This window comes from Callithrix jacchus, chromosome 1 (genome assembly GCF_049354715.1).
Source record: "Callithrix jacchus isolate 240 chromosome 1, calJac240_pri, whole genome shotgun sequence".
In the NCBI taxonomy this organism is placed as follows: domain Eukaryota; kingdom Metazoa; phylum Chordata; class Mammalia; order Primates; family Cebidae; genus Callithrix; species Callithrix jacchus.
Window position 1 is genome coordinate 176,577,096 of NC_133502.1, and position 24,729 is coordinate 176,601,824.

Sequence of the window (24,729 nt, forward strand, 5' to 3'; positions counted from 1 at the left end):
GGGGTCAGGTGCCAGTTGTCTGTGACTCCAGGCAAATGACTTAACGTCTGTGCCTCAACTCCCTCCCATTTGAAGCTGGTACTAACCAAAGATACCATACCCCGTGGGGCTGCTGTCAGGGGACCATGAGAGAAGACAAGGCATGCAGTCAGCATGATGTGGACCCATTGCAAGTGCTTGCCAAACCTTTAAAGAGACTGTCAGGGCCCCTCCCTGACCCTGATGGGGAAACTGAGGCCAGCAGCCGAGCCAGGCCTCCCTCTGATCAGAGATCTGATTCCAGGGCCTGCATCTTCCCAATGTCTACCAGGTCAGGTAAGGCCTGTATCTTTAACAACCCTCCACAAGGTTCTGATGAGCAGCCTGGTTTGTCCCCACCCCTTGGTGAGGGTGGAAGAGGCGGCAGGATCCCTGGTACCTTGAGGATGGAGTTGTCCTGGCGGGTGTTCTTTGTGTCATATCCCTCGAGCAGGCAGCAGCGCCCCGTGGAGCCCGACCCCGCAAACTCGGCCAGGTTCAAGTCAGCGAAGCCCAGCTAGGAGGTAAGAGCAGCGTGTGGGAGGCCGAAGGTAGTGTGGGCTCCAGGCTGGCAGAAGCCCAGAAGGGGTAATTTGGCAAAGGTGGGGAGGGAGACAGACAGACAAAGCCCCTGGGCCTGCCCCACAGCCCCAACTGACTTGCATAACGGAGACCCAAGGACAGAGGCCCTGGGTCTTCGGCACCAACATGGCAAAGCCAGGAGCTCACATCCCTGAGCTGCACAAAGCACCCTTTGTGCCACATCCCAGTGTGCACCGGGGCCAGTGCGCTTGACATGAAAGGACACTGTTGTCTGTGACACAGATGCATTGTTCCCTGGGAAACAAGGCCGTGCTGTTGGGAGCTGCTGGGCCAGCAGGCAGGGGAGGAGGGAAGGCCTGTGGGAAGTGGGTGCTGGGGGGAGTGATGGGACACCCCCACAGGGGAGGGGCACTGCAGAATGAGCAGGAACCCTAGGGAAGGCGCCCTGGTAGAGGCAGAGGGGCTGCTGGGCAGAGCTCAGGGTCTGAATAGGCCCTCAGGAACTCCGGGCAGAGGAGCAAGAAATGGGGAGGGAAGTGGGAAAAGGTGCAAAGAGGGCATGCACTAAGAAGGCCCTGTGGATGGAGGCCAAGTCTGCTAGACCTGGAGGGGAAAGTGAGGTTGAGACAAGGTGGTGCCAGGCTTGGGGATTTGAAGGACATCTCCGGTTCCCTCTGCAAAGGGTTCAGGAGGCTCCAGAGCCTCTGCTCACCACCTCCTGCCCAGCTCTGCTCCAGATAAAACAGGCTCCAAAGAGATAGATAACAAAATGTCTGAACCAGTGTTTGAACCCAACGGAACCAATCAGGGATGGGTGTCAAGCACCTGCTGCCTGCAAGTCTCTACTGCAGTGCTCAGGGCACACACTCCAGAATCAGGGATGCAGATCCTAGCCCTGCCATGGACTCAGACTGACCCCCATTTTATAGATGAGAAAACTAAGTTCAGGGAGGGAAAGAAGCTTGCTCAGGGCCAAACAGCTAACCCAACAGAAACAGGACTGAATCTAGGCCTGATCAGCACCATGTCCAGCCACTTCTCAGGGCCTCAGTTTCCTCCTCTGTATAATGGGAGTAAAGCCTGAAGTAGGAGTTCAGTTATACAACAGAAGGGAGGGGCCTGGCAGTGCCTGACACATGCTGGGTGACTGGTAACTGTCTGCCAGTGGAGGCGAGATGCTCCCAGCTGTTTGCTGGTAATTTCTTCCCTTGTTGGGCAGCTGTCCTCACCCCTGTGAATCAGAGAAATTTCCATTCTGACAGCACCTCCACAGCCTGGTTCTAGCCACCCTGCCTTCTGCTTCTGGAGAGGGACGTCAGCGTCCCAGGCCAGGGCAGAGTGCACGGCCTAGCCAGCTGAGTTCCTGAGCTCCGTTCAGTGGGAAGAGCCGCACCCTGTATAGTACCTCCCTCGGGTGAGAGGTGAGGTGAACGCATTTCCTCTCCTGGCTGATGGAGTCCACCCTCCTGGGCTAATCCCAGGAGCTGAGGAGGGGAGGGCAAAGTACACCATGGAGAAGTGAGATGGAAGGCACAGCAGGCTTCTTCAAAGCCAGAAGAGCTGTCTTCTCCCTCTTTGCCCAGTAGAAAAGCTTTCATCAATACTATGTAAGGCTGAACTGTCTGTGGGTACAGTGAAACCCGGTAACAACACACACGTCCAGCAACAAGGCTGGCTGAGTCAACCGTCACCAGCCATACCATGGGACACTGCTGCCATTAGAAAGCACATGGAGATCTGTGATAACACAAAAAGATGCCCAGGATGTATTAAGTAAAAAAACCAAAAGCCACAAATCTGTGTACTTGTGTATTTATTTATTTATATATTTAGGACACAGAATCTCACTCTGTCACCCAGGCTGGAGTGCAGTGGCGTGATCTCGGCTCACTGTAACCTCCACCCCAACCCCAGGTGGCAAGTGATTCTTGTGCTCCAGCCTCCCTAGTAGCTGGGATTACAGGAGGGCACCACCACCCCTGGTTAATTATTTTTGTATTTGTAGTAGAGATGGGGTTTTGTCATAAGGCTGATCTCAAACTCCTGAGCTCAGGCAATTCACCTGCCTCAGCCTCCCAAAGTGCCAGGATTACAGGCGTGAACCACCATGCCCAGCCGTACTTGGGAGGCTGAGGCAGGAGACTCACTTGAACCTGGCAGGTGGAGGTTGCAATGAGCTGAGATTGTACAAGAGGTCTAGAGAGAGAAGGGACAGAAACTGGCCCTTTTGCTCTGTGAACTTCTGTATCATTTGTATTGCAACAAGCATATGCTGCCTTTATATTGAGTGCAAAGCCCATCAGTAAAGATATTTCTAAAAAATAGCACATCTCAGGTAGGGCTAAGTGTCTCCTGTTTGTGGCAGAGAGGGGGCTGGAGGCTTCCCTCCTGCCCGTCCTGTGCCGCCCCATTCCATCCCACCGCCCCTTCACACAGCCCCTCTTACCTTGGAATAAGCCTTCCCGCCTTTCAGCTCCTGCACAGGGAGGGAGACAAGCAGCAAGTTGACTGGGGAATCCCAGAACCTCATGCATCTCCCTCAATCCCCCCAGATCTGAGGGGAGGAGGACAAGGAGCAGAGCAACTCTCCCCATTTTCCCCTGGGGGTGTGGACTCATAAGGGGAGGGGCCTACAGCCCAGCCCAACAGCCCAGCCTAGCAGCCCCATAAGTACCCCCAGTCTCACCTTGCGCACAGACACGCGGAAGACACAGGGGTCCAGCAGGCCGGTGGCCGGGTTAGCACTCATCTTACACACGAACGTGAACCTCTTTCGCCACCGCACGCAGTTCTCCTGCACCTCCTCCCTGCGGGCCAGAGGCAACAGGTGAGCATAGGCATGCACATCCGCACCAGGGGACCCCATATGATACCAGGGACAGGGAAAGAGCCCTGTCCATCGGGAGTGAGGCAGTGGGGAGCTTCACTTTCACTCTGTGTCACAAAGTAGCTGTGTTTTCACAAGAACGTACTTGTGTAACTGTCGTTAAAAAAAATTATAAATGCTAGCAAAAACATAATAAAAATGAGATAAACATAAGGCAGGGGTGAGGGGAGCTGGAGCAGTTGTCCCTCCCCTGGAAGCCTGGCAACCTGCAGAGCCTCCCTCTGTTACCAGCGCTGCCCCCCGCCACCTTGCTCTGAGACCTTGGGCAGTTCTCTCCACTGCCATTACCTCCTCCAAAGCCAGGCTCTGCCAACTGCCTCGTGATTCTCACAACAGTCTTAGGCTGGACTACTCAGCCCATTTCACAGATGAAGAGACTGAGGCTAGGCAAGCTGCCCTGCACCTCCCAGCCAATAGATAGTAGAGCTAAACCTGAAGCCTACTTCACCACTAATAACAACGATGGCAATATGAACAAGAGCCGATGCCCACACAGCACTTCCCATGTGCCAGGCACTGTTCAAGGAACTTCATAAGAGCCAGCAGGCCCTGGAGCTTGCTCCAAGTGCCAGAGAAAGGTGCTCATGCCAAACCCTTCCAACCTCTGTCTGCAGCAGCCACATCCGCACCTGAAGAAACTGAGAGTCCCAAGGCTAAGACCCTTGCCTGAGGCCCACCACAGGTAAGAGCAGAACGGGGATTAACCCAAGCAGCTGGACTCCGGGTATAGAGACAGCGACCTGGGGGCCTCAGCTTCACCAACACTAAGCAGAAGGCTCTGGGCTTCCAGCCTTCCGGTGCCTCCTGAGTTGGAGAGCATGACTGCGCTGAAAAATTGAGCACCACTTTACTGGAGAGGTGTTTTGTGCTCTGGGAGTGAGTGGGAGCCAGTGGCAGGGCTCATCCAAGCCCCTCCCAACTGCTGCGGGGGCCTTGGCAGGATCTGGGGGTGGCAGCAGCACATGGCGGAGCCGAGCTCTGCATCCCCGAGCAGCTCCCCATCCCCACACAGCCTGCCTGGCAGAGCCCATGATCAGGAAGGGGTGGCCAGGAAGGGAGGAGACAGTGTGAGAGATGTTATCTCCAGCTCATCCCACCTAACCACCTAGGGGACAGTAAGGAAGTGAGCTGAGGAGAGTGGGTTAACTGCCAGATCGAGGCCAGCCAAGCCTCTCCTGAGCATTGGCAGGTTTGCTTTGCATGGCAGGCTTGTAAGGTGGGCTCTACGCCACCCATTCTACAGCTGAGAGCACTGAAGCTCCAAGAGAAAGCCATTCTACCTGCCACGCGTGTTCACATCCCCAGGGACTGGCAGAGCAGGATTTAAACCCAGGACTATCTGACTTCAGAGTCAGAGCTCTTAGTCGCCACATCAGCTCAGGGGCCATGGAGCACGGGAAAGCGTGGCAAGGAGAACCCGTGGAATTGTGGGGCCTGCAGTACCCTGCTCTGTTCCTGAGGCACCACCCAGGTCTCTGAGTGCCAAGCAGGTGCTGGTATGAGCCACCGCAGACTGCATTCACTCAGTGATGACTCAGTGTCACCAGGAGAGGGCAGGGAAGGGGTGAGTCAGGAAAGGTGACATTCAAGCTCAGGACAGAATGAGCTTGGGGAGTAGCCAGGTGGAGGAGAAGTTCCAGGAAGAGGGAACAGCATGAATGAGAAGGGAGTCCTGTTTCCTCAGCCCAATGAAAGCCCCTAAGCCTCACTTTCTAGAGGAGGCCCCTCCAGGCTCCACAAGGATTTAAGGATGTGACTAAGGCTTACTCTGTGCTCCTGCCAAGGCTGTGACAAGGGGCAACAGGGCAGCCAGACCTGGGCCACAGTCGCACACTCGCTGGGGCACATCACCCCTGTCATGGCCACTGTTGTGGGAGAGCTTAGTAAAATGAATCCTGCAAAGTGCCTGACCCGCTGAAGGCTCTGTGATGACACCAGGGACCAAGAGAACTCAGTCACCAGAATGCACAGAGCTTGTTAGGAGGGTGAGCTCCAACAATCCTCTGCAACCAAGACTGGGGACAAGCAGAAAAGGTCAGGGATGAAGACAGGGGAGGAAGGGACAGATCTAATCTCCGTAAGCAGGTGCCATAGGAGTGGGGGCCCTGGGCTGGGGGCATCGCCTGAGCCCAGTCATGCTGGCTCCACTTATTCAAACGACTGAGCACCAGCGTGTGCCAGGCCCTGTTCTAGGCACTGGGACCACAGCAGTGACTAGCTTACATTCTGGTGGGAGGAGAAAGACGACAACCAAATAAACAAGAAAAATACATAGTAGTGGAAAGGAAGAACTAAAACTATATTAACAGATGACTTGATCTTGTACACAGAAAATCCTTAAGGAATCCACTAAAAAACGATTTTATTTTATTTATTTATTTTTTGAGATGGAGTTTCACTCCTGTTGCCCAGGCTGGAGTGCAATAGCACAGTCTTGGCTCACTGCAACCTCCGCTGCCCTGGTTCACGTGATTCTCCTTCCTCAGCCTCCCGAATAGCTGGGATTACAAGAGCCCACCACCATGCCCGAAGAATTTTGGTATTTTTAGTAGAGATGGGGTTTCACCATGTTGGTCAGGCTGGTCTCAAACTTCTGACCTAAGGTGATCCACCTGCCTTGGCCTCCTAAAGTGCTGAGATTAGAGGCATGAGCCACCATGCCCGGCCGTTATTATTATTATTTATTTTATTTTTAATTTTTTTATGAGACCTCACTCTGTCACCCAGGCTGGAGTTCAGTGGCATGATCTTGGCTCCCTGCAACCTCCATCTGCTGAGTTCAAGTGATTCTCCTGCCTCAGCCTCCTCAGTAGCTGGGATTACAGGCATGCACTACCACACCCGGCTAATTTTTGTGTTTTTAGTAGAGATGAGATTTCACCATGTTGGCCAGGCTGGTCTCAAACTCCTGGCGTCAAGTGATCCATCTGTCATGGCCTCCCAAGGTGCTGGATTACAAGCATGAACCATCATGCCTAGCTTAATACATGATTACAGGTGTCGTGGCTCATGCCTGTAATCCTAGAACCTTGAGAGGCCGAGGTGGGCACGAATCACTTGAGGTCAGGTAGCTGTAGTCCAGGCTACTCGGGAGGCTGAGGTGGGAGAATCTCTTGAACCCAGGAGGCAGAAGTTGCAGTGAGCTGAGATCAAACCACTGTACTCCAGCCTGGGCAACAGAGTGAGACCCTGTCTCAAAACAAACAAACAAAAAAATAAAAATAAATATATAAAAATTTAAAAATGCATGAGTTCAGAAAAGTTGCAGGATGCAAGATCAATATACAAAAATCAATTTTTTATACATGTTGGCAAACATTTACAATGAAATGAAAAAAGCAGTTCCATGTACAATAGCATAAAAAAAATACGTAAGAATAAATTTAATAAAGTACAAAATACACACTATGGAAAACTATAAAACACTGCTGAAAGAAGTTAAAGATCTAAATAAATGTAAAGACATCTCACGGTCACAGATTGAAAGACAATGTTGTTAAGATGATGATACTCCCAAATAGTTCTAAAATTCATCACAATCCTTATCAAAGCCTCAAGCTGGCTTCTTGACAGAACTTTGACAAGCTGATCCTAAACTTTACATGGAAATCCAAGGGACCAGAATAGTCAACACAATCTTTAAAAGTAAAACATAATTAAAGGATTCATATTTCTCTATTTCAAAAGATCTACGAAGTTACAATAATCAAGAAAGGGTGGTCCTGGGACGAGACAGACACAAATGGACTACAACTGAGATTATTCTATCTACAAAGGTTTAGAAATAAACCTTCAAGAGAGATCAGCTTGGCCAACATGGTAAAACCCCATCTCTACTAAAAATAAAAAAAAAATAGCTAGGCATGGTGGTGTGTACCTGTAATCCCAGATACTTGGGAGGCTGAGGCACAAGATGGCGCCACTGCACTCCAGCCTGGGTGACAAAGGGAGACTGTCTCAAAAAAAAAAAAGAAACCTTCACTTTTATGGTCAATTGATTTCTAACAACAGTGCCAAAATAATAATTCAGTGGGAAAAAGAATAGTCTTCTCAACAAATGCTGCTGGGATACAGGATATCAACATGCAAGAGAATGAAGGGTGTGTGTTTGGGGAGGGGCTATCTCATGCTATATATAAAAGTGATCTGAAAAAGGATCAATGAGCTAAGTATAAGAGCTAAACTATAAAATGTGAAAAAAAGCATCTGAATAAATCTTTATGCCTTTGATTAGGCAACTATTTCCTAGATATAATACCAAAAGTACATGTGATAGAAGAAAAATATAAATATACTGAATGTCATCAAAATTTAAAAATTTTAATTGGGCACAGTGGCTCACACTTGTAATCCCAGCACTTTCGGAGGCCAAGGTGAGAGGATCACTTGAGGCCAAGAGTCTGAGACCAGCCTGGGCAACATGACAAGATCCCATCTCTACAGAAAATTTTCAAATTAGCCAGGCATAGTGGTACATGCCTGTAGTCCCAGCAACTTGGGAAGTTAAGGTAAGAGGATGGCCTGAACCTAGGAGTTCCAGGTTGCAGTGAGCTGTGATTACACCACTGCACCCCAGCCTGGGTGACAGAGTGAAACTCTATCTTAAAAAAAAAGGCAAAGAAAAAGAAAAAAAAAAAGCCGGGCGCGGGGGCTCACACCTGCAAATCCCAGCACTTTGGGAGGCCAGGGCAGGTGGATCACGAGGTCAGGAGATTGAGACCATCCTGGCCAACATTGGTAAACCCTGTCTCTACTAAAATACAAAAAGTTAGCCAGCCATGGCGGTGAGCGCCTGTAGTTCTAGCTACTCAGGAGGCTGAGGCAGGGGAATGAATTGCTTGAACCTGGGAGGCAGAGGTTGCAGTGAGCCAAGATCGTGCCGCTGCACTCCAGCCCAGTGACAGAGCAAGACTCCGTCTAAAAAAAGAAAAGAAAAGAAAAAAACCTTTTGTACTCCAAAGGACATCATCAAAAAAGTAAAAATACAAACCACAAAATAAGAAAAAAACACTTGGAAATCATATATATGATGAGGGACTTGTATTTATAATATATAACAAGCACCTACAACTCAATAAAAAGACAAATAATCCAATTAAAAATGGACAAAATATCCAAATAGACATTTATCCAAAGAAGATACATAAGTGATCAACAGGCACACAAGAAGATGCTCCATGATTAGCTATTAGGGAAATAAAAATCAAAACTAAAATGAGATACTACTTTACACCCACTAGGATGGCTAGAATCAAAGGCGAAGATGTAGAGAAACTGGAACCCCTGGAATGCTCATACACTGGTGGTAGGAATGTAAAATGATGCAGCCCCTTTGGAAAACAGTATGGAAATTCCTAAAAAGGTAAAACACAGAGTTATGATATGACTCAGCAATTCCACTCCTAGGTATATACCCTGAAGAAATGAAATGTGTCCACACAAAAACTTGTACACAAATGTATATCACAGAATTATTCATAACCAAAAAGTGAAAGCAACCCAAATGTCCATCAACTGGTAAATGGACAAATAAAATGTGTTTTATGCGTATAATGGCGTATCATTCAGCAACAAAGAGAAATGATACACTTATACATGCTAACTGGGGATTAACCTTGAAAACATAAAGCTAAATCAAAGCAGTCAGCCAGAAAAAACTATAGAGTTTATGATTTCATTTATATGAAATGTCCAGAAAAGGCAAATTCATAGTGACAGGAACTAGAATGGTGGTTGCCAGGAGATGGGGGATGATATGGTCTGGCTCTGTGTCCTCTCCCATAATCCCCACGTGTCAAGGGAGGGACCTGGTGGGAGGTGACTGGATCATGGGGGTGGTTTCCCCCATGCTGTTCTCAAGATAGTGAGTGAGTTCTTATGAGATCTGATGGTTTTATAAGGGGCTCTTCCCCCTTTGCTGCTGCTTCTGTCTCCTGCCAGCATGTGAAGAAGGTCCTTGCTCCCCCTTCACCTTCTGCCATGATTGTAAGTTTCCTGAGGCCTCCACAGCCATGTGGAACTGTGAATCAACTAAACCTCTTTCCTTTGGAAATTACCCAGTCTTGGGTATTTCTTTACAGCAGTATGAGAACAGACGAACACAGGGACTCGGAGGAAAAAGGAGTAACTGCTAATGGGTATGGGATTTCCTTCTGGGTGATGAAAATGTTCTAAAATTGGTTGTGGTGACGGTTGTGCAACTGCAAATATACCAAAAACCGCTTCACTGTTCACTTCAAATGGGTGTTGTGCGGTATGTGGATACCTCAATCTAAAAATCTCAAATTGAGATATATCTCAAGTATCTAATTTGAAATGTTATTTTTAATTATATCTCAAAAAAAAAACAAACAAACCCTTGAGGTAGGTCCGATAAATAGAAAAATGGAGAAGGGCTGGGTGCAGTGGCTCAAGCCTGTAATCCCAGCACTTTGGGAGGCCAAAGCAGGCAGATCACGAGGTCAAGAGATCAAGACCATCCCAGCCAACATGGTGAAACCCCATCTCTACTAAAAATACAAACATTAGCTGGGCATGGCGGTGTGCACCTGTAGTCCCAGCTACTCAGGAGGCTGAGGCAGGAGAAATGCTTGAACCGGGGAGGTGGAGGTTGCAGTGAGCCAAGATTGTGCCACAGCATTCCAGCCTGGTGCCTGGCAACAGAGTGAGACTCTGTCTCAAAAAAAAAAAGAAAGAAAAATGGAGAACACCACAGGGAAGACAAGTGGGGAATGTAGGTAGAGATGACCTGGGGCTAATTCAGGTTGGGGGTTAGGGATGGCCCTTAGGGCAGTGACATCTGAGCAAGGCTTAGAGGGAAGTGGGGACTACAACTGAGCAAAGATGGGGGAAGGGCCCTCCAGGTGAGGGAGCAACAAGTGCAGAGGCTGAGGCAGAAATACATTTGCCATGTGGAAAACCAGTGCAGAGGCCAATGGCTGAAGAGAAGCTGGGGGGAGGTCAGAGGGGATGAGATGGGTGAAGGAGCAGGGGCAGGTCCCGCCAGTCCTCAAGGGTGTGAGACGACTCTGCATTTGATTCTGACAACGGCTCTGTCTTGCCACCATGGACTGTGACTTAGGCAGAGGCTGAAAAGAGCCACAGAGGGGAGCAGAAGGGCAAAGAGAGCAGAGACACTTCCCAGGCAGCCAGAGGAGGCCCAAGATTGAAAGGGGGAAGGCTGGGGAGCAGCCATGGGTCCCTGCACTTCACCTTGAGTTGAAAGCAGCTGCTGGAGGCCTGGGGAGGCAGCTCGGTCCTCTGGGCGTGTTGAAACACCCAATGGAATTGGGATTAGTGTCTGGGAACAAAAGCTGACAATGAATTGTGGGCTTTCTCCCTTCCCTTCTGAGAGTGCCGTGGGAACGCCAGCCAGGAAGCCTAAGGCCCATTGCGGTTCCAGGGCCAAACCAGAGAAAGTCACGTGGAGCCCTCCTAGGCTCAGGTAACAGGCAGGTTCCATCCCTCCACAGGAAGGGCTCACAGGATCAGCACCGGGCCTTCCTCTGGTTTCTACAGAGCTCTAAACCATCACCTATTAGCAGCCACCACTCCCATGAGAAGAGGTGAGCAGCCTTGCCCTGGCCCATGGCCAGAGGTCATAGCAAGGGTAAAAAACAACACAGCTGAAGTGGCCACCTCCTGAGGGCCTACTGTGTGCAGCCCCGAACTCTTCAAGACTGAAAGGTGACTGCTACCACAGCCCACTTTACAGATGAAGAAAGTAAGGCTCAGAAATGCTGTGTAACTCACCCGAAGTCACAGCAGAACTGGTCTCGACCCCAGCCCCATCTGTGTCCACAGCCTGTGTCACAGCTGGGACACAGCTCTACAGCTGCAGGGCCCACGCTACCTTCCTCTCAGACCTGGAGCACCTCTAGCGGGAAGCAGCTGGACACCCCCAGGCAGGTGGCACAAAGTCCAATGCACGTGGCAGGGATCATGGGGGGAGATAAACGCAGGCTCAGGCCAGGGGTTGGGTGAGGGGTGCTCATAATGAGAGGCGGGAATGAAGATGCCAGGCAGGCAGCCATGAGCCCCAGGTTGGGAGCTGGCCAGGTCAGGATTGAGGACATCTCAGAGCCTTGATTCACTCAGAAACCTTTTATTAAGCCCCCACCAGGTGCTAGGCACTGCTGAAGGCTCTGGGGACACAAGCAATAAACAGAGAAGACAGAAATCCCTGCCTTCAAGAGGCTTATACTCTGGCAGTGGGTAGGAGACAGACAAAACCAGGCAAATGTGTGCTGGCTAGCCTGGAGTGCATCAGAGAAAAGGAACTGAGAAGGAGGCAGACAGTGCCCCGGCAATGGAGGCACCAGGGAATGAGGGCCAGAGAAGGTTTTCATGGGAAGCTGACATCTAAGCTAAGACTGAAGCAAGTGGCCACAAATACCTGGAGAAGAGCAATCTAGGCATGAGGAACAGCAAGTGTGAAGCCCCTGGGGTGGGAATGTGCCTGCCGTGTGTAAGGAGGAGCTGGGGGCCAGTATGGCTAGGGCTGAGATGGGGGGGCAGGCGTGGGACAGGGAGACTGGAGAGGCAGCCTTGATCCCAAGCCTACAGAGAGGCTGTATGGCAGGGCAGTCCCCACGGTGTCCACTAGTCACAGCAGCAGCAGTTGGGCAAAAATGGGAAGAACTGAGGACTGCTCTGATGGCACCCGGTGGGCAACGCCAGAAGGGAAGGAGGGGAGGGTGGGTAAGCTGTGCTCTCCGGCAGGGAGAGACGGCCCATCAGACCTGCAGGAAGATAACATGCAGAAGGGGATCTATGTGACCTCATTTTAATTTAATTAATTACTTTTTTTGGAGACAGATTCTTGCACTGTTGCAATGGCTTCACTGCAACCTCCACCTCCCGGGTTCAAGTGATTCTCCTGCCTCAGCCTCCTGAGTAGCTGGGATTACAGGCATGTACCACCACACCCAGCTAATTTTTGTATTTTTGGTAGAGACAGGGTTTCACTATATTGGCCAGGCTGGTCTCGAACTCCTGACCTCATGATCTGCTGGCCTCAGCCTCAGGGATTACAGTTGTGAACAACCGCGCCTGGCCTTTTTTAAAGTGACATATGTAAATGCCCACAAGCACAGAGAAAATGGGAGGTGTCCACATCAAACTGCAAATAAAGGCCACCTCTGGCCACTGGAGGGTCCGGAGACTGGGGTAGTAAAAAAGGACAGTAAGGATGAGGACAGGGAGCATGATGCCCCCTTTGTTCTTCTTTTTGAGCAGGAAGTATCCGTTGTATTTCTTAAAGCATACCTGACTGAAGGGAACCCACTCCCCTGGCAGTCCTGGAGACTGCCGTGTGGCCTGGGATGGAAATGCCGCACTGTAGAATGACCCCACCCAAGCACTGTGATGCCTGGGAGAGGGCCCAGGGTCCTGAGAGCTGAGTGCCACCAGAGCCGGCTGTGACCTCCATGGTCTGCAAGTGCTGAGAGGGCAGGCCTGGGTTGCTGGGTGCTGTGCACAGCAGTACCCAACACAAATCTCCAGTGACCAGAGGCACAACCAGCCACCTGTCTCACAAAGCAAAAAGTGTGAAAAAAAAAAAAACTAAAACAAGCAGCTATGAAGAAAAATTATAAATAAGATGTTTATTAAGAAAACAGGCCAGGCATGGTAACTCATGCCTATAATCCCAGCAGTTTGGGAGACTAAGACAGGAGACTCCCTTGAGGACGGGGGTTGGAGAACAGCCTGGTCAACACAAGACCCTACCTTTATTGAAAAAGAAAGAAAATCATAGGACTGTGCACCCTCCTCAGTGCCCCACATCCCCATCTTACCCTAATATGGCCCAGGTCTAGGCTAGAGAACTGAAATTTTAAAATTATAGAACCAACGCCCAGAGGAGGAGACTGTTTTAACGCAGAACTCTGGACTTAAGCAGCTTATTCACACTGGTGTGAGGGGACAATAGCCAGAAGGCAGGCAGGGAGCTCAGAGCAGGTCTGACCAAAGGTGTGGTAGTGGGGTTATCGGAGCCAGTGCCTTCATTTCTGTCGAAGAATTATTTTCATAATCAAAATTTTTTTTATTTTTTCTTCTTCCCCCTCACCTTTTGTTTCTTTTTTGTGTGTCTTTTATTTTATTGTTTTCTTTTTTTGTTTCCTTTTCTTTATTTTTATCTTTTTTGTTTCTTTATTTTTTAAATTTTTTCCATAATTGAAATTTAAATTGAAAATGAGAAAAGGGTATGGGTTAGGAAGGCTGCTTATAAGCAAAAGGGCTGTGAACCCCCAGCTAGTGGTTCAAACCTTGAGCCCTCCCAAGGCACCAAGTGGAATTAGCCCATGCAGTACGTGAGACCTGCTGGCAGGGCTGGCCGTCGCCTGGGAAGAAACAGTGATGACCAGCACTCCTGGGCCTGGAGTTGCAGGGCGTGCTTCCCCAGCTCCCCACTGCCAGGAACAGGTAATTACAGAGACTGGGTTTCATTTTTAGCTTGAAGATATACAATTAAATGTGTAAATCTCAGTGAGACAGGGCAAGCCCTGCACCCACCACAGCCACTGTGGCCATCTCAGCAGTGGAATTTGGCTATTTCTGGGCTGTCCTCAAACAGCAGAGCACCCCAGCAGGCTGGTGTCCTTGGCCCGGCAGAACTCCCAGGAGTTCTCCTGGCCCTGGGAAGGCTGCCCAGTGACCTGACCACCCTCTGACCCATCCCAGGAAGCCATGCCTGGTGGTGTGGGGAGAAACAGGGATCTGTGTCCCAAACCAGACCAGGACCTCCACAATGCATCCACGAGGACTGACTATGGTGCTGGCTCGGGGTGCGGGACACAACATGAGCAACCTCCTGGCTGAGAGGGGGAGACAGCCATTACACAGGAAAGGACTGTAGTCACCACCAGTCTCCTAGGAAGTCGAAGGGGCTATGAGAGCGGTGAACAGAGCAGGCCCTGACCTATTCTGGAGGCAGGAAGGCGAGAAGCCTCCCTGGACAGTAACGTTAGAGCTGGGACCTCAGGCAGAGGTCAGCTGGGTGAAGATCTGGGGACAAGGAGGTCCCAGGCAGTGGGAACAACACAGGGAAGACCCAGAGGAGGGGGGTGGCTTCCAAGAAGAGACTCCCTGGAAGGCCAGGGGGTGGATGAGGCTGGTAAGGAGGAGAAGCCGCCAAGTGACTCGGAGAACCCATCTCAGCCAGCCTCAACTTCCTCATCTGTAAAAAGGACGAACTGCCCATCATCCAGGGCTGTTGGGGTGACTGTGGTCCCACAGCACCTCTCTCCACTACTCAACAGAGGGAAGATGCAGAGAATTCTCGCCACTGTGGTCCTGAGGTCAGTTCACTGCCATATCCCCAGCACCTGGCCCCAGCTTGGTCCAGCATCGCTGCCCAGCAGGTGCAACAAAAAGATCCCAGAGCCTTGGCAACCCCAGGTCTCCATCACCAGGTTGACAGGAGGTTAGGGTCATGGTGCCGTGGGCGCCACCTCCTGGCAGGCTGCCAGGCCCACAGGATCCCTAAAGACGGGTCAAATGGGCCCATCAAGGCCTCTCCTCAGAGTCAGAGCAAAAATGCATGCCTGGCTGGCAACCCTCACAGGAGAAGAAGTCAGGAAAAGGGAATCTGGGTTATCAGTGGGGAAGCCCAGCCTGTGACAGGGCTCCAGTGTGATCCTCACTCTCAATACTTCACCTTCCCAGTTCCAGTACTCAGAGACACAGGTCTTACCTCCTCTGGATGCCCAACACGAAGCCCTGCCGGGGCACGTGCTCAAACTCATAAGCAAAAAGACAGGGGCGAGGTCCAGCAGGATGGGCTTCTCGAATAAAAACATCCACTAGCTCATGACATATGAAGATTCCCAGTGAGCCCTGCCAGAACCATAGACTCCGCAGGACAGGGTTTCTCTTTGTGAGGGGCTGTCCTGTGCAGAATCACAGACTCCGAGGGACAGGATTTCTCTTTGTGAAGGGCTGTCCTGTGCACGGATGTTTAGCAGCAACCTGCCAGCAGCACAGCCCAAGGTGTGACAACCAAAAATGTCTCCAGAGATCACCAAATCAACCCCAGTTGAGAGCCACTGCTGCAGGCCTTAAAAGGACATTTTCAACAAGCTCCCAGGTGATTTTGATGTAAGGAGCTGGGCACCCAGCTAAGAGACAGTAGCGCTGTGATAGGCGTGTGCAACCCCAGGTTCCAGCTGTGCTCCAGGGTTCCTGAGAGTGCTGGTCCCCCAGAGCAGGGCCCCATCACTTAAGACCATCACTTATGTCCCTCCCCTGCTATCTGCCTGCTCCTCCCTCAGCCACACTCACTCCCACCCTGCTCGCTCTCCCAGTCCTTGGCCTTGTTCCTGGAGGAGTGAGCGACAAAGTGATGCAATCAGAGTTCCCGGCTGATGAAACCCAGCCCAGGCTGGAGAGCAAGAGTCTAATAAGGAAACAATTTAAATCGACAACATCTGCCTTGTGCTTCCCTGAAGAGAAGAGGATACAGCCGCCTGGGAGGGGCCTGCCCCAGGGACCAACCAAGGCATCCGTCCAGGGGCCAAAGAGCCAACGTGGCAGCACAGCAGCGTCTGGCTTCTGCCAGGGGTTCAGGGGGAGCAGCTCACAGTCCTAGCATGGCCAGTGCCTCCTCCTGCAAAGAGGCAGCAAGAAGTTTCTAGAAGCCAAGCCACTGGAGCACTCAGATCAGCCACCCGGCATCCCCAAAACGCTCTTTGCTCCCCTGCCAAAGACAGCCCTATTAGTGATGGCCCGGGTATTGGTGGGTGGGCTGGGACAGAGGCTGGCATAACAAGTGATCCAAACAAGCACAGAGTGGACAGCCCACTGGGGCTTCAGAAACTGCAAGATGGAAAAGGGGCAGGGCACAGGGGCAGGGTAGAGGGAAGTCAGGTCACTCAGGCTTGTTGGGAAAGTGTCAGGGTTGGGTGAAAGCATTCTGGAGTCAGACACATGTAGGTCTGAATCCTGCCACTCACCAGTCAAGCAGCAACCTTGAGACTGAGCTTCAAAAAACCCCACACAAGCTGGGTAGGGTGGTGTGCACCTGTAATCTCAGCTACTCCAGAGGCTGAGGCTGGAGGACTGCTTGAGCCTGGGAGTTCAAGACCAGCTTAGACAACATAGCAAAACTCCATCTCAAAAAAAAAAAAAACAGCCCAAGCAGGCACATACAGGCGTCCCTGTTTCACAAGCACAGGCAAGTGGCTGCCCTGCTCTGCCCTCTGTACCCAGCGTCAGGTTGTGCAAACGGCTTGAGCTACTGTCCAGGCAAATGCCCTGTGAATGCCATTCTCAAGTGATGCAAATGATCACTCTCTCTTGCTCTTACAGCCCAAGAGGGAACAGGCCATTGAAGGGACCCAAATTCTTGGCTTTAACGAAGAATGTCACACACCCGGGCAAAGATGCCCCTGGCACCCAGTACGGCCCAGGCTGGTTCCTGTTTCCCAGGCACCCTCCTGTGTGCCAAGTGATTCTCAAGCATCGCCTTCCTGCTTCTACTTCACAGATCAGGAAACAAACACTCAGGGAGGCCAGGCACTTGCTGCAGGTCACACGGGAGGTGAGGGGTGGTCTGTACTCCCAGGGCCCCCTTCAGGAACCCACCCCACCTTCTGATCTTACAGAATTCCTGGAGAATTTGCCAGGGCAGTGCAGCCATTCTCCTGAGACTGTGGCAGGAGCATCTGTCACGCTAGCGACCCTGGACCCTGTGCTGTATGGGCTGACCCTTCACCTCGAGTCTCAATCCCAGGGAAGAGGCTTTGAGACCAGGCATATGCCAAGGTAGGGAGGGTCATTAGGTCAAAGTTTGGGGCTAGTGAGGTGTGGCTCTGAGCCAAATCTGTCAAGACCTGCTGGTGTCGGGGACCAAGTCAAGGCAATCCAGGAGGGAGAAGTAGAAAAATGCCCCTCAGCAGGCCCTGCGGGGCGGCATTAAAATGAGCCCCCATTTCCTGAACCCTTCTTCACTGAGCCAAGCACTCTCCCCGACCTCAAGAATCCACAGCCCAGCCTTAGGAGATGGGTGCTATCAGCCCATTACCCCATCGCAGCCAAGGAAACACAGGCCCAGAGGAGGGAAGGACCTGCCCAAGGTCTCCTGACCAGGAGAGGGCTGTGATCTAAAGCCACCACTGTCTGACCCCAGAGTTGCAAGCTGGGCTCCCATGCCAGGGTTGGGCCCAAGACCCCGGCAGTTCAAAGCAAGAAGATACAGTGGGTGTCAGGCTGTGCTGTGCTAGCAGATTCCCCCCACCAACCTAGGATCCTTGCCCACAGAAAACACAGAGCTTCAAGGCTGGCCAGGCTCCCAGCAGGGTTGCCCACAGGCATGGAGAAGCAGAGACTGGGGCTCAAGGCCAGGCTCTAGCACCCACTGGACATGACCTCTCTGGGCTTCAGCTATGGCTCTGTACCTGTCTTACAGAGTTGCTATAGGACCTGGCCCAGTGGACACCCATGCTGAATGAAAGCAGGGACTAGACCTCCAGAAGTAACACTGAGAGGCACCTTGAGTTCCCCTGAGAGGCAGATGGTCCAGCAGGAAGCTGGGCATGCAAAGCCCCTGACCCAGTTCCCCATCCTCTTCTCCACCCTAGGACCATGGATCAGTATATTTCCCCAAGTCTTTTTTTTTTTTTTTTTTTTTTTGAGGTAAGGGGTCTATGTTTCCTGGGCTCCTGTGATCCTCCTGCCTCAGCCTCCTGAGCAGCTGAGATTACAGGCGTGAGCCACCACACCTGGCTTCCTTACATCTTAAATCTGGCTAGGACACCCTGGTTGGGACATCTAGGGAAGGGGACCAGCGGGTGGCCTAGTCATGCCTGAGCCGGTCCTGGCTGACTCATGCCTGGGTGGTGGTTGATTCACCCAAGGAGGAAGGGGAGAGGTTGAACGGATCCCTATCCTCAGGGATTGGCTCTTCGAATGACTAGACTCAAGTCACGGGCTGCCGCTGTCCTCTCTACCCATACCCTCTATCCCAAGGGCACCCCACACACTGCAGGCTTCCTCTTCTAGGCCTGGGTCTTAGGTTCCTGTGGGAACCTCCCAGACTGCAGAGGTCCTGGAGGAAGGGCCTGTGTTTCCCTCACTGCTGCTTCCCCAGTCCCAAGGATGGCGCTGGGCACATGGTAAGTCAGTAAATAACTAATGACTAAATAAGCACCCTTCACACCCCTGCTCCCATTAAGGGCTGCCCCTAAGCCTTCTTGTGCCACCTTCATGGAAGGATAGGGCCTCATTCTCTGCAGAGTCCAAGGGGCCAGGGGTCACTACCATTGCTGGCTTTGCTACCCAGCTGTTCCTACTGATCCATACAGTATGCCCTAAGGCTTCCTGGCCTTCTGAGGTGACCAGGAGATAATCATGAACTGCTCCAACAAAGTCACCTTTCCTCCCAGCCCTGCACAGACTCAGACCTGTTTTTCCAGCCATCTTCATTGGTTCCCCAAGATTCCAACCACCATGGGCTAAGTTATCAGGCTGAAGCATGAGGGCCTGACTCACTGGTCTCTACCTCCTCCCCAGACATCTGATTCCCTGAAGACTCACAGAGCAATCCTGGACCAATCTTTGCCTCTATCATTCAGACTCCACATGCATTTACTGAGCACTTACTAAACATCAGGCCTGCGTTGGACACTGGGGACACATCCCAAGAGCCTAGCCTCAGTCTTGCCTGTATCCAAGATGGGTGTGGCCAACATAAAAAAAAACCCTTAGGGGCTGCTGCACCCCAACGTCAGGCTTTCTCCTGGCATTTGGGGAGAGCACAGTCAAACGCCCCTTCCCAAAGACAGGGTTCAGGGGAGAGTAGGTGGAGTGGCAATTCCCCCTTATCCCACTATGCTCAGCACTCCTCTGAGAGATGAATGTGCCTAAAAGTCTCCCTGGCTCTGGGCCCCAGGCAGGGACAGTTGTCTTGCCAAGGCAGTGGCCTGATTTTAATTACAAATGTTTGCTGAATAGGTGAACCATAGGAAGAGAAAAGAGAAACAATTACAGGGACAGAGGGAGAAACAGGAGCCCTTCCTTTCTGCTCTCAACCTGCTGACAGGCTTTGCTGAGTCTGTACTCCATGCCAGGGGCTATGATGGGCACATAACAGGCATTAACCCATTTCATCCAAGCATCAAGGAGCTTATTAACCCATTTCACAGATGAGGAAAGCAAAGTTCATAGAGATCTAGTCCTTTGGCAGCCTCGGGAGCCCACCCTCCCCCTGAACTGCCAAACCCCACAGCCCAGCAGTCCCTGCCGGGGTTTGCAAGAGGCAGGAAGACAATCTCCAGCCAGAGAAGTCTGTTTGCAGCTGCCAGGATGAGTTACTGCCTTATAAACAAGAGTGATGCTTATCAGGCCAGAACCGTTCGGGCTGCGTCAGCAGAAAGACCCAGTAAACACCTGAGGACTTCCTTCAGGCTTCCGGATACCCAAAAAGGTGCCTCGTTTTTGTCTTAGACATCCACCCAGCACCACCCAAAAGTGTGGGGCATCTCGAGGCTTGTTTCTGGCACAGAGATGTGCAGAACTCGCAGATTCTCAGAGAGAACATACCCACGAAACCAGCTCCCAACAAGCAGATTATAAGCCCCCGGAAGTTCCTTCCAGACATGACTGCCCTCAACAAAGACAGCACTGCCCTGACTTGTATTAGAAAGGTTTTTAAACTTTGTATAAATGGCATCATATCCCGTTTTTTTTTTTTTGCGCCTAAGCTGGAGTACAGTGGTGCAATCTCCGCCTCCCGAGTTCAAGTGATTCTCCTGCCTCCTCAGCTTTGAGTAGTTGGGATTATAGGCATGTGCCACCACGCCCAGCTTTTTTTTTTTTTTTTTGTAGTTTTAGTAGAGGTGGGATTTCACCATGTTGGTCAGGCTGGTCTTGAACTCCTGACCTCAAATGATCGCCCACCTCAGCCTCCCAACGTGCTGGGATTACAGGCGTGGGCCACCGCACCTGGCCACATCATACATTCTTGTCTCCAGCTTGCTTTGCTCAAAGTTGTTTGTGAGACTGGTTCCTGTTGTGAGTGGCAGCAGCTTTTTCATCCTCAGCACTGGACGGCATACGTTGGGTTCTGTTTGGAGTAATTCTGTGATGACAGAGGTGGAACGCCACCCTTCTCAGCTGACAGTCACCTGCCCTTCTACAACCTGCAGCCCCAAGGAATCAACCCCATGGCTGCCCTTGGTGGTTCTAAACTACAAATCTGACTCTGATTCACACCCTTCCATGGCTCTCACCCCTCCGGGTACAGTCCAAACCCCTCCCCTCAACTCCTACTAACTCCAAGCTCCCTCCCAGGTTGGTGGCCCCTCTTTCCTGCTCAGCGAGCTCACTCCTGCCATGCCTCCATCCCAGGCTGCTCTTCTCCCACAGCCACCTGCTAATCCTACTCATGCCCCAGAACCAAGCCCAGTATCCCCCACTCAGCACCCATGGCCATAGCACTGATGGGATTTGTGCACCTCTCCTCACTAGAGGGCCCTGCAGTGGTGGGGGCCACATCTCCAGGGCCCAGCCTGAGCCCCACACCCAGAAGGTACCCAGGAAATTGTCTGGGGGAATCCTAGGGGGAGCAGGGAGCCACAGGTATGCTGCCCCACATCTGCAGAGTCTGCTCAGAGAGGAAGTGGTGAGAGGTAAGAGTGCCTCACACCCAGACTTCCACCCTCCCTGAGCACTAGACAGCCACCTCCTCTCTGGGCAGGGTTAGTCTGTCCTTAGCTGCCAGGTGCCTGGCCCTGTGCTGAGTAGGTAGCCCTCCTGCTCCCGTGGGAGGAGCCCTGTTTGATGGAGGACAAGGCTGAGAAGACAAGGCCACAGTCACAGGGCGATCAAGCAACTGCCAAGGTCCAACTGCCATGCTTGGAGTCAGGCCCCAGCCCCCTCCTCCTTCCCACTCTGCCTGCTATGAGCATCCCTACCCCATGCAGAGGGGCTCACCCCACCCTCACCATCGATGCCTCCAGCTGCCTCTCAATTGCAGCCTCTGAGCCTGTGGAGGCACCCAGCTGTCCAGTATTTGAGTGAGGGCTGCTCCTGACACAGACTGATACCTCGGGCCTGAAAAGGGAATGGGGTGGGGGGGCGGGTCCAGCAGCTGGCAGCAGCCACAATGAGGTCCCGCACCAGCACTCACACTGGTTCAGAGCCAGGAAACAAAAGCCAGGAGAGAAAAGCTCCAGCACCAGGGCAGTGCCAACCCACAGCAGGAAGCCCCAAGACCAAGATGCAATGATGCAAGAAGGACTGCTCTTGCCTGTGAAAGGCCCACAGTCTGGGGAATGAGCTAGAGATGTGGACAGAGATTGCAGCACCCTGAGATGAGGGCCCACAGAGAACTTACAAGGCCAAAAGAGGCCAAGGAAGGCTTCCTGGAGGAGGTGGCTCTTAGGCTGAGAAGAAATTCAATGAGCAGAGTAGTGGGGGAAGGGAACTTGAGGAACAGGCAACTGCAGGAACAAAGGCACAGAAACCAGAAGGGAAAGGAGCAGTGGCAGCTGACGGGAGGCCAGCCTGAGGCCTGAGGCCAGGAGGGGCAGGGGCTTCCCATCTACCTAGGGGCTGCTGTCTCTCTCACCCACACCCCTGCCCACCTGCAGCCTGACAGCCAGTGTCCTCTGCCTCCATGGGGAGCTGCCTTCTGCCTGCCAGAGGGGGTCCCAGAGCCTAAGCAAAAGCACCCCAGCCCAGCCTGGGCCCACCCAGCAGGAATGCTCCAACTCGCACTGGCTCACAGCCAAGCATTCCCCTTTGGGGCAAGTTCAAGCCAACAAGGAACAAGAGAACACAGACCCCACTGGGGACCCTGAACTCAGACACCTGGTGTCCTCCTCATCCGCTCCCACCCCTGCCCCAAGTGGAAAGTGCCCTCTCCCAGCAGCACTTCATCAGTCCATGCAGGGCGTTGGCCCTGCCACACCTCACCCTGGGCACAGGAGGAGAGACTGTGGCACATGCAGTGTGTGCACCGTATGCCAGGAGCGGTGCTGGATGTCTGACAGACATCATCTCACTGCGTCCTCCATGAGCACCAGGAGCCAGGCACCAGCAGCCCTGCTTCTTAGGGACAGTCACTGAGGCTCGGAGGCCAAATCTCTTGCCCAAGGTCACAGAAGCAGGATGAGAATGTCTCCTGCAGGCCTGGAGGCAGGGAGGCAGCAAGGCAGAACAAGCAGGCAGAAAGGCCTCTGTGAGAGCTCTTCCTCCCAGCCACTGAAACCAGCTGGCTACAGGGACAGGGGGCTAGGCAGGGGGGGTGCGGGCAGCTTCAGGCCTGCATGTGAGAGCTCTTCCAAGCCCTGGGTGCCAAAAGAGGCTCAAAGCAAAGATCCAGGGTTTGCAACCACAGCCCTATGCAGACACAGAAGCCAGTCACAGGTTGGGCGACTTCAGGCCTTACTGAGCCACCAGAGAGCAGTCCGTTCTCATAGCGGGTGACTAACAGGTCCCAGGTCATATCTGGAGCCCTGGGGCAGGTATGGTGTCCCCACAATCCAAAGCACTTGCTGAGGAGGTGGATAATAAAGAGCCACACCCTCTCCCCACCCTACATTAGTTCCGTGTCTCTTTCTAATCAAATCTGGTGTCTCTCCCCTGCTTAAACCTTCCTGGGGCTCCCTGGTAAGATAACAATACATCTAAACTGGTTGTGCTGCAAATATTACTGCCTGTCCCCAGCAGCAAGCGAGTGATGGCAGGGTCACTGCATACCAGTCACCAGACGCCACACATGGAGTCCCTCGGCTCCTAAACCCTTAGCAGACATGCCAGCAGCCATCCCAGGGCATAAGTAGGGCCTCTCAAATGCAAGTCAGGACTCCCAGGTACTGAACAAGCATGGTTCAAAGGCACTCAGGGCCCCCCAAGCCATGCCTGGACAAGCAGGGCCCTCAGGCACATGATGTGGTTGCTGCTAAGAGCCCCTGGCCAGAGCAACTCCCATAACGGAGCTTAAAACGAAGAACAGGCCTCAGGGAATAGCCTGGCTCCACGGAGCCAGATCATCTCGGGTCAGGGCTGCTGCCAGGCTGGCGGGTAGGCAGTAGGGGCTGCCAAGGTGGCACCTGCCAACAGTGTGGCCAGCTGGCAGCAAAGGCTAGATCCAAGGAGCAGACATCAAGGCCAGGCACAGGCAGGGCAGCTTCAGGCTTCCCCGCAGCCACCAGCAGCATAGTCTGACCTCACGGGAACCAGCAGATGGCCTGGTGCCACAGCCTCGCTGCCCGGGCTGGCCTCTGAGGCCACCCAGCCCTGCCCACTTCTGCCAGCAGGCCTTCTCTCCACAGGCCACTCTGCCTCCTTGTGCCCCAGCCTGTACATGGAAGGCCTTCTGCCGGCACCCAGGGGCCCAGGCTGCACACATCAGGAGTCCAAGGCATGCTGCGGGGTCAGGGTAACTCGAGTGGACAGTCCACACCAAGAGGCAGTGGTAAAGCCCCTTGAGCCAAACACTGCCATGCACCACTGTTGCCAGTTCTTCCAACTTAAAACAAATGGGAAGTCTAGATTTCCATGCAATCACAAACCACTGGCGCACTGCAGGGGTCAACAAACCCTGGCTACATTTGGCCACTGTGTCCCCATCCATTTCCTGGCACTTACTAAGTACTGGGCATGATGCCAGCCCTGCAGTTGAGGAAGCCCACCTGCCCACTCTGACTGCTAACCCTCTCTCCAATCTGCCTGCTCCTCTGCCTGCTACCGCCAGGCCAGCAGTACTGGCCAGCCAGCTCCCGTTGTCCCTCCCTGGGTGCAGGTTAGGCCCCTCTACCTTTTCTACCTGGCAACCATGCCACACAGCTCTGCTGCTCCTGGGCAGGACTCCTGAGGCCAGGAACACACCAGCACAGCCACTCATTACCTTAACTTACTCCATCCCCTCCTCCACCCTCCCTGTACCCCAGCTCCTTGCCTGACCCTAGTAACAAGTAAATGCTGGACAGGGGCCTCTATGCCAAAGGCTTGTCCTGACCTCCTCCCTATCTAATTCCTCTCAGCCTTCAAGGCTCCCAGGAAGGGTCACTTCTTCCATGAAGCTCTCCCTATCTCAGTGATGTGCCCCAAGAGAACAAAGACCATGCCCAGCTTGAGGTAAGTGCTCGATCCACATCTGTCAAATAAATGGACAGACACCTGGACAGAAATGCCTCTCCAACTGGCCTGCTGGGGTCCAATGGGACACAGAAGGACACACCCTAGATCTGCCTAGCTCTGAAGCTAGAGTGCCCACCAGGCTCACTGCCCCCACCTAGCTGGGAGCTCCATGGAAACGGTTATCTAATCATAATTAC

General features: G+C 52.5%; 1 protein-coding gene and 1 long non-coding RNA gene across 2 annotated transcripts in view; both read right to left on the reverse strand.

Moving 5' to 3' along the window:
* The window catches only part of EEIG1 (estrogen-induced osteoclastogenesis regulator 1), a 39,588-nt gene that overhangs the window by 8,647 nt on the left and 6,212 nt on the right, over positions 1-24,729 (reverse strand). The window contains exons 2-4 of the mRNA XM_003732054.5: positions 3,248-3,368; positions 3,008-3,037; positions 419-535 (exon numbers count right to left, since the gene is read on the reverse strand). Coding sequence (XP_003732102.2) covers positions 419-535; positions 3,008-3,037; positions 3,248-3,368 — 268 coding nt within the window. The remainder of the gene's footprint in view (positions 1-418; positions 536-3,007; positions 3,038-3,247; positions 3,369-24,729) is intronic.
* Positions 18,045-24,662, reverse strand: LOC128928339 (uncharacterized). Its single transcript, XR_013519083.1, has 3 exons — positions 21,783-24,662; positions 21,391-21,499; positions 18,045-20,525 (listed from the first exon to the last, which is right to left on the reverse strand). It is a non-coding gene; the product is annotated as an uncharacterized LOC128928339 (long non-coding RNA).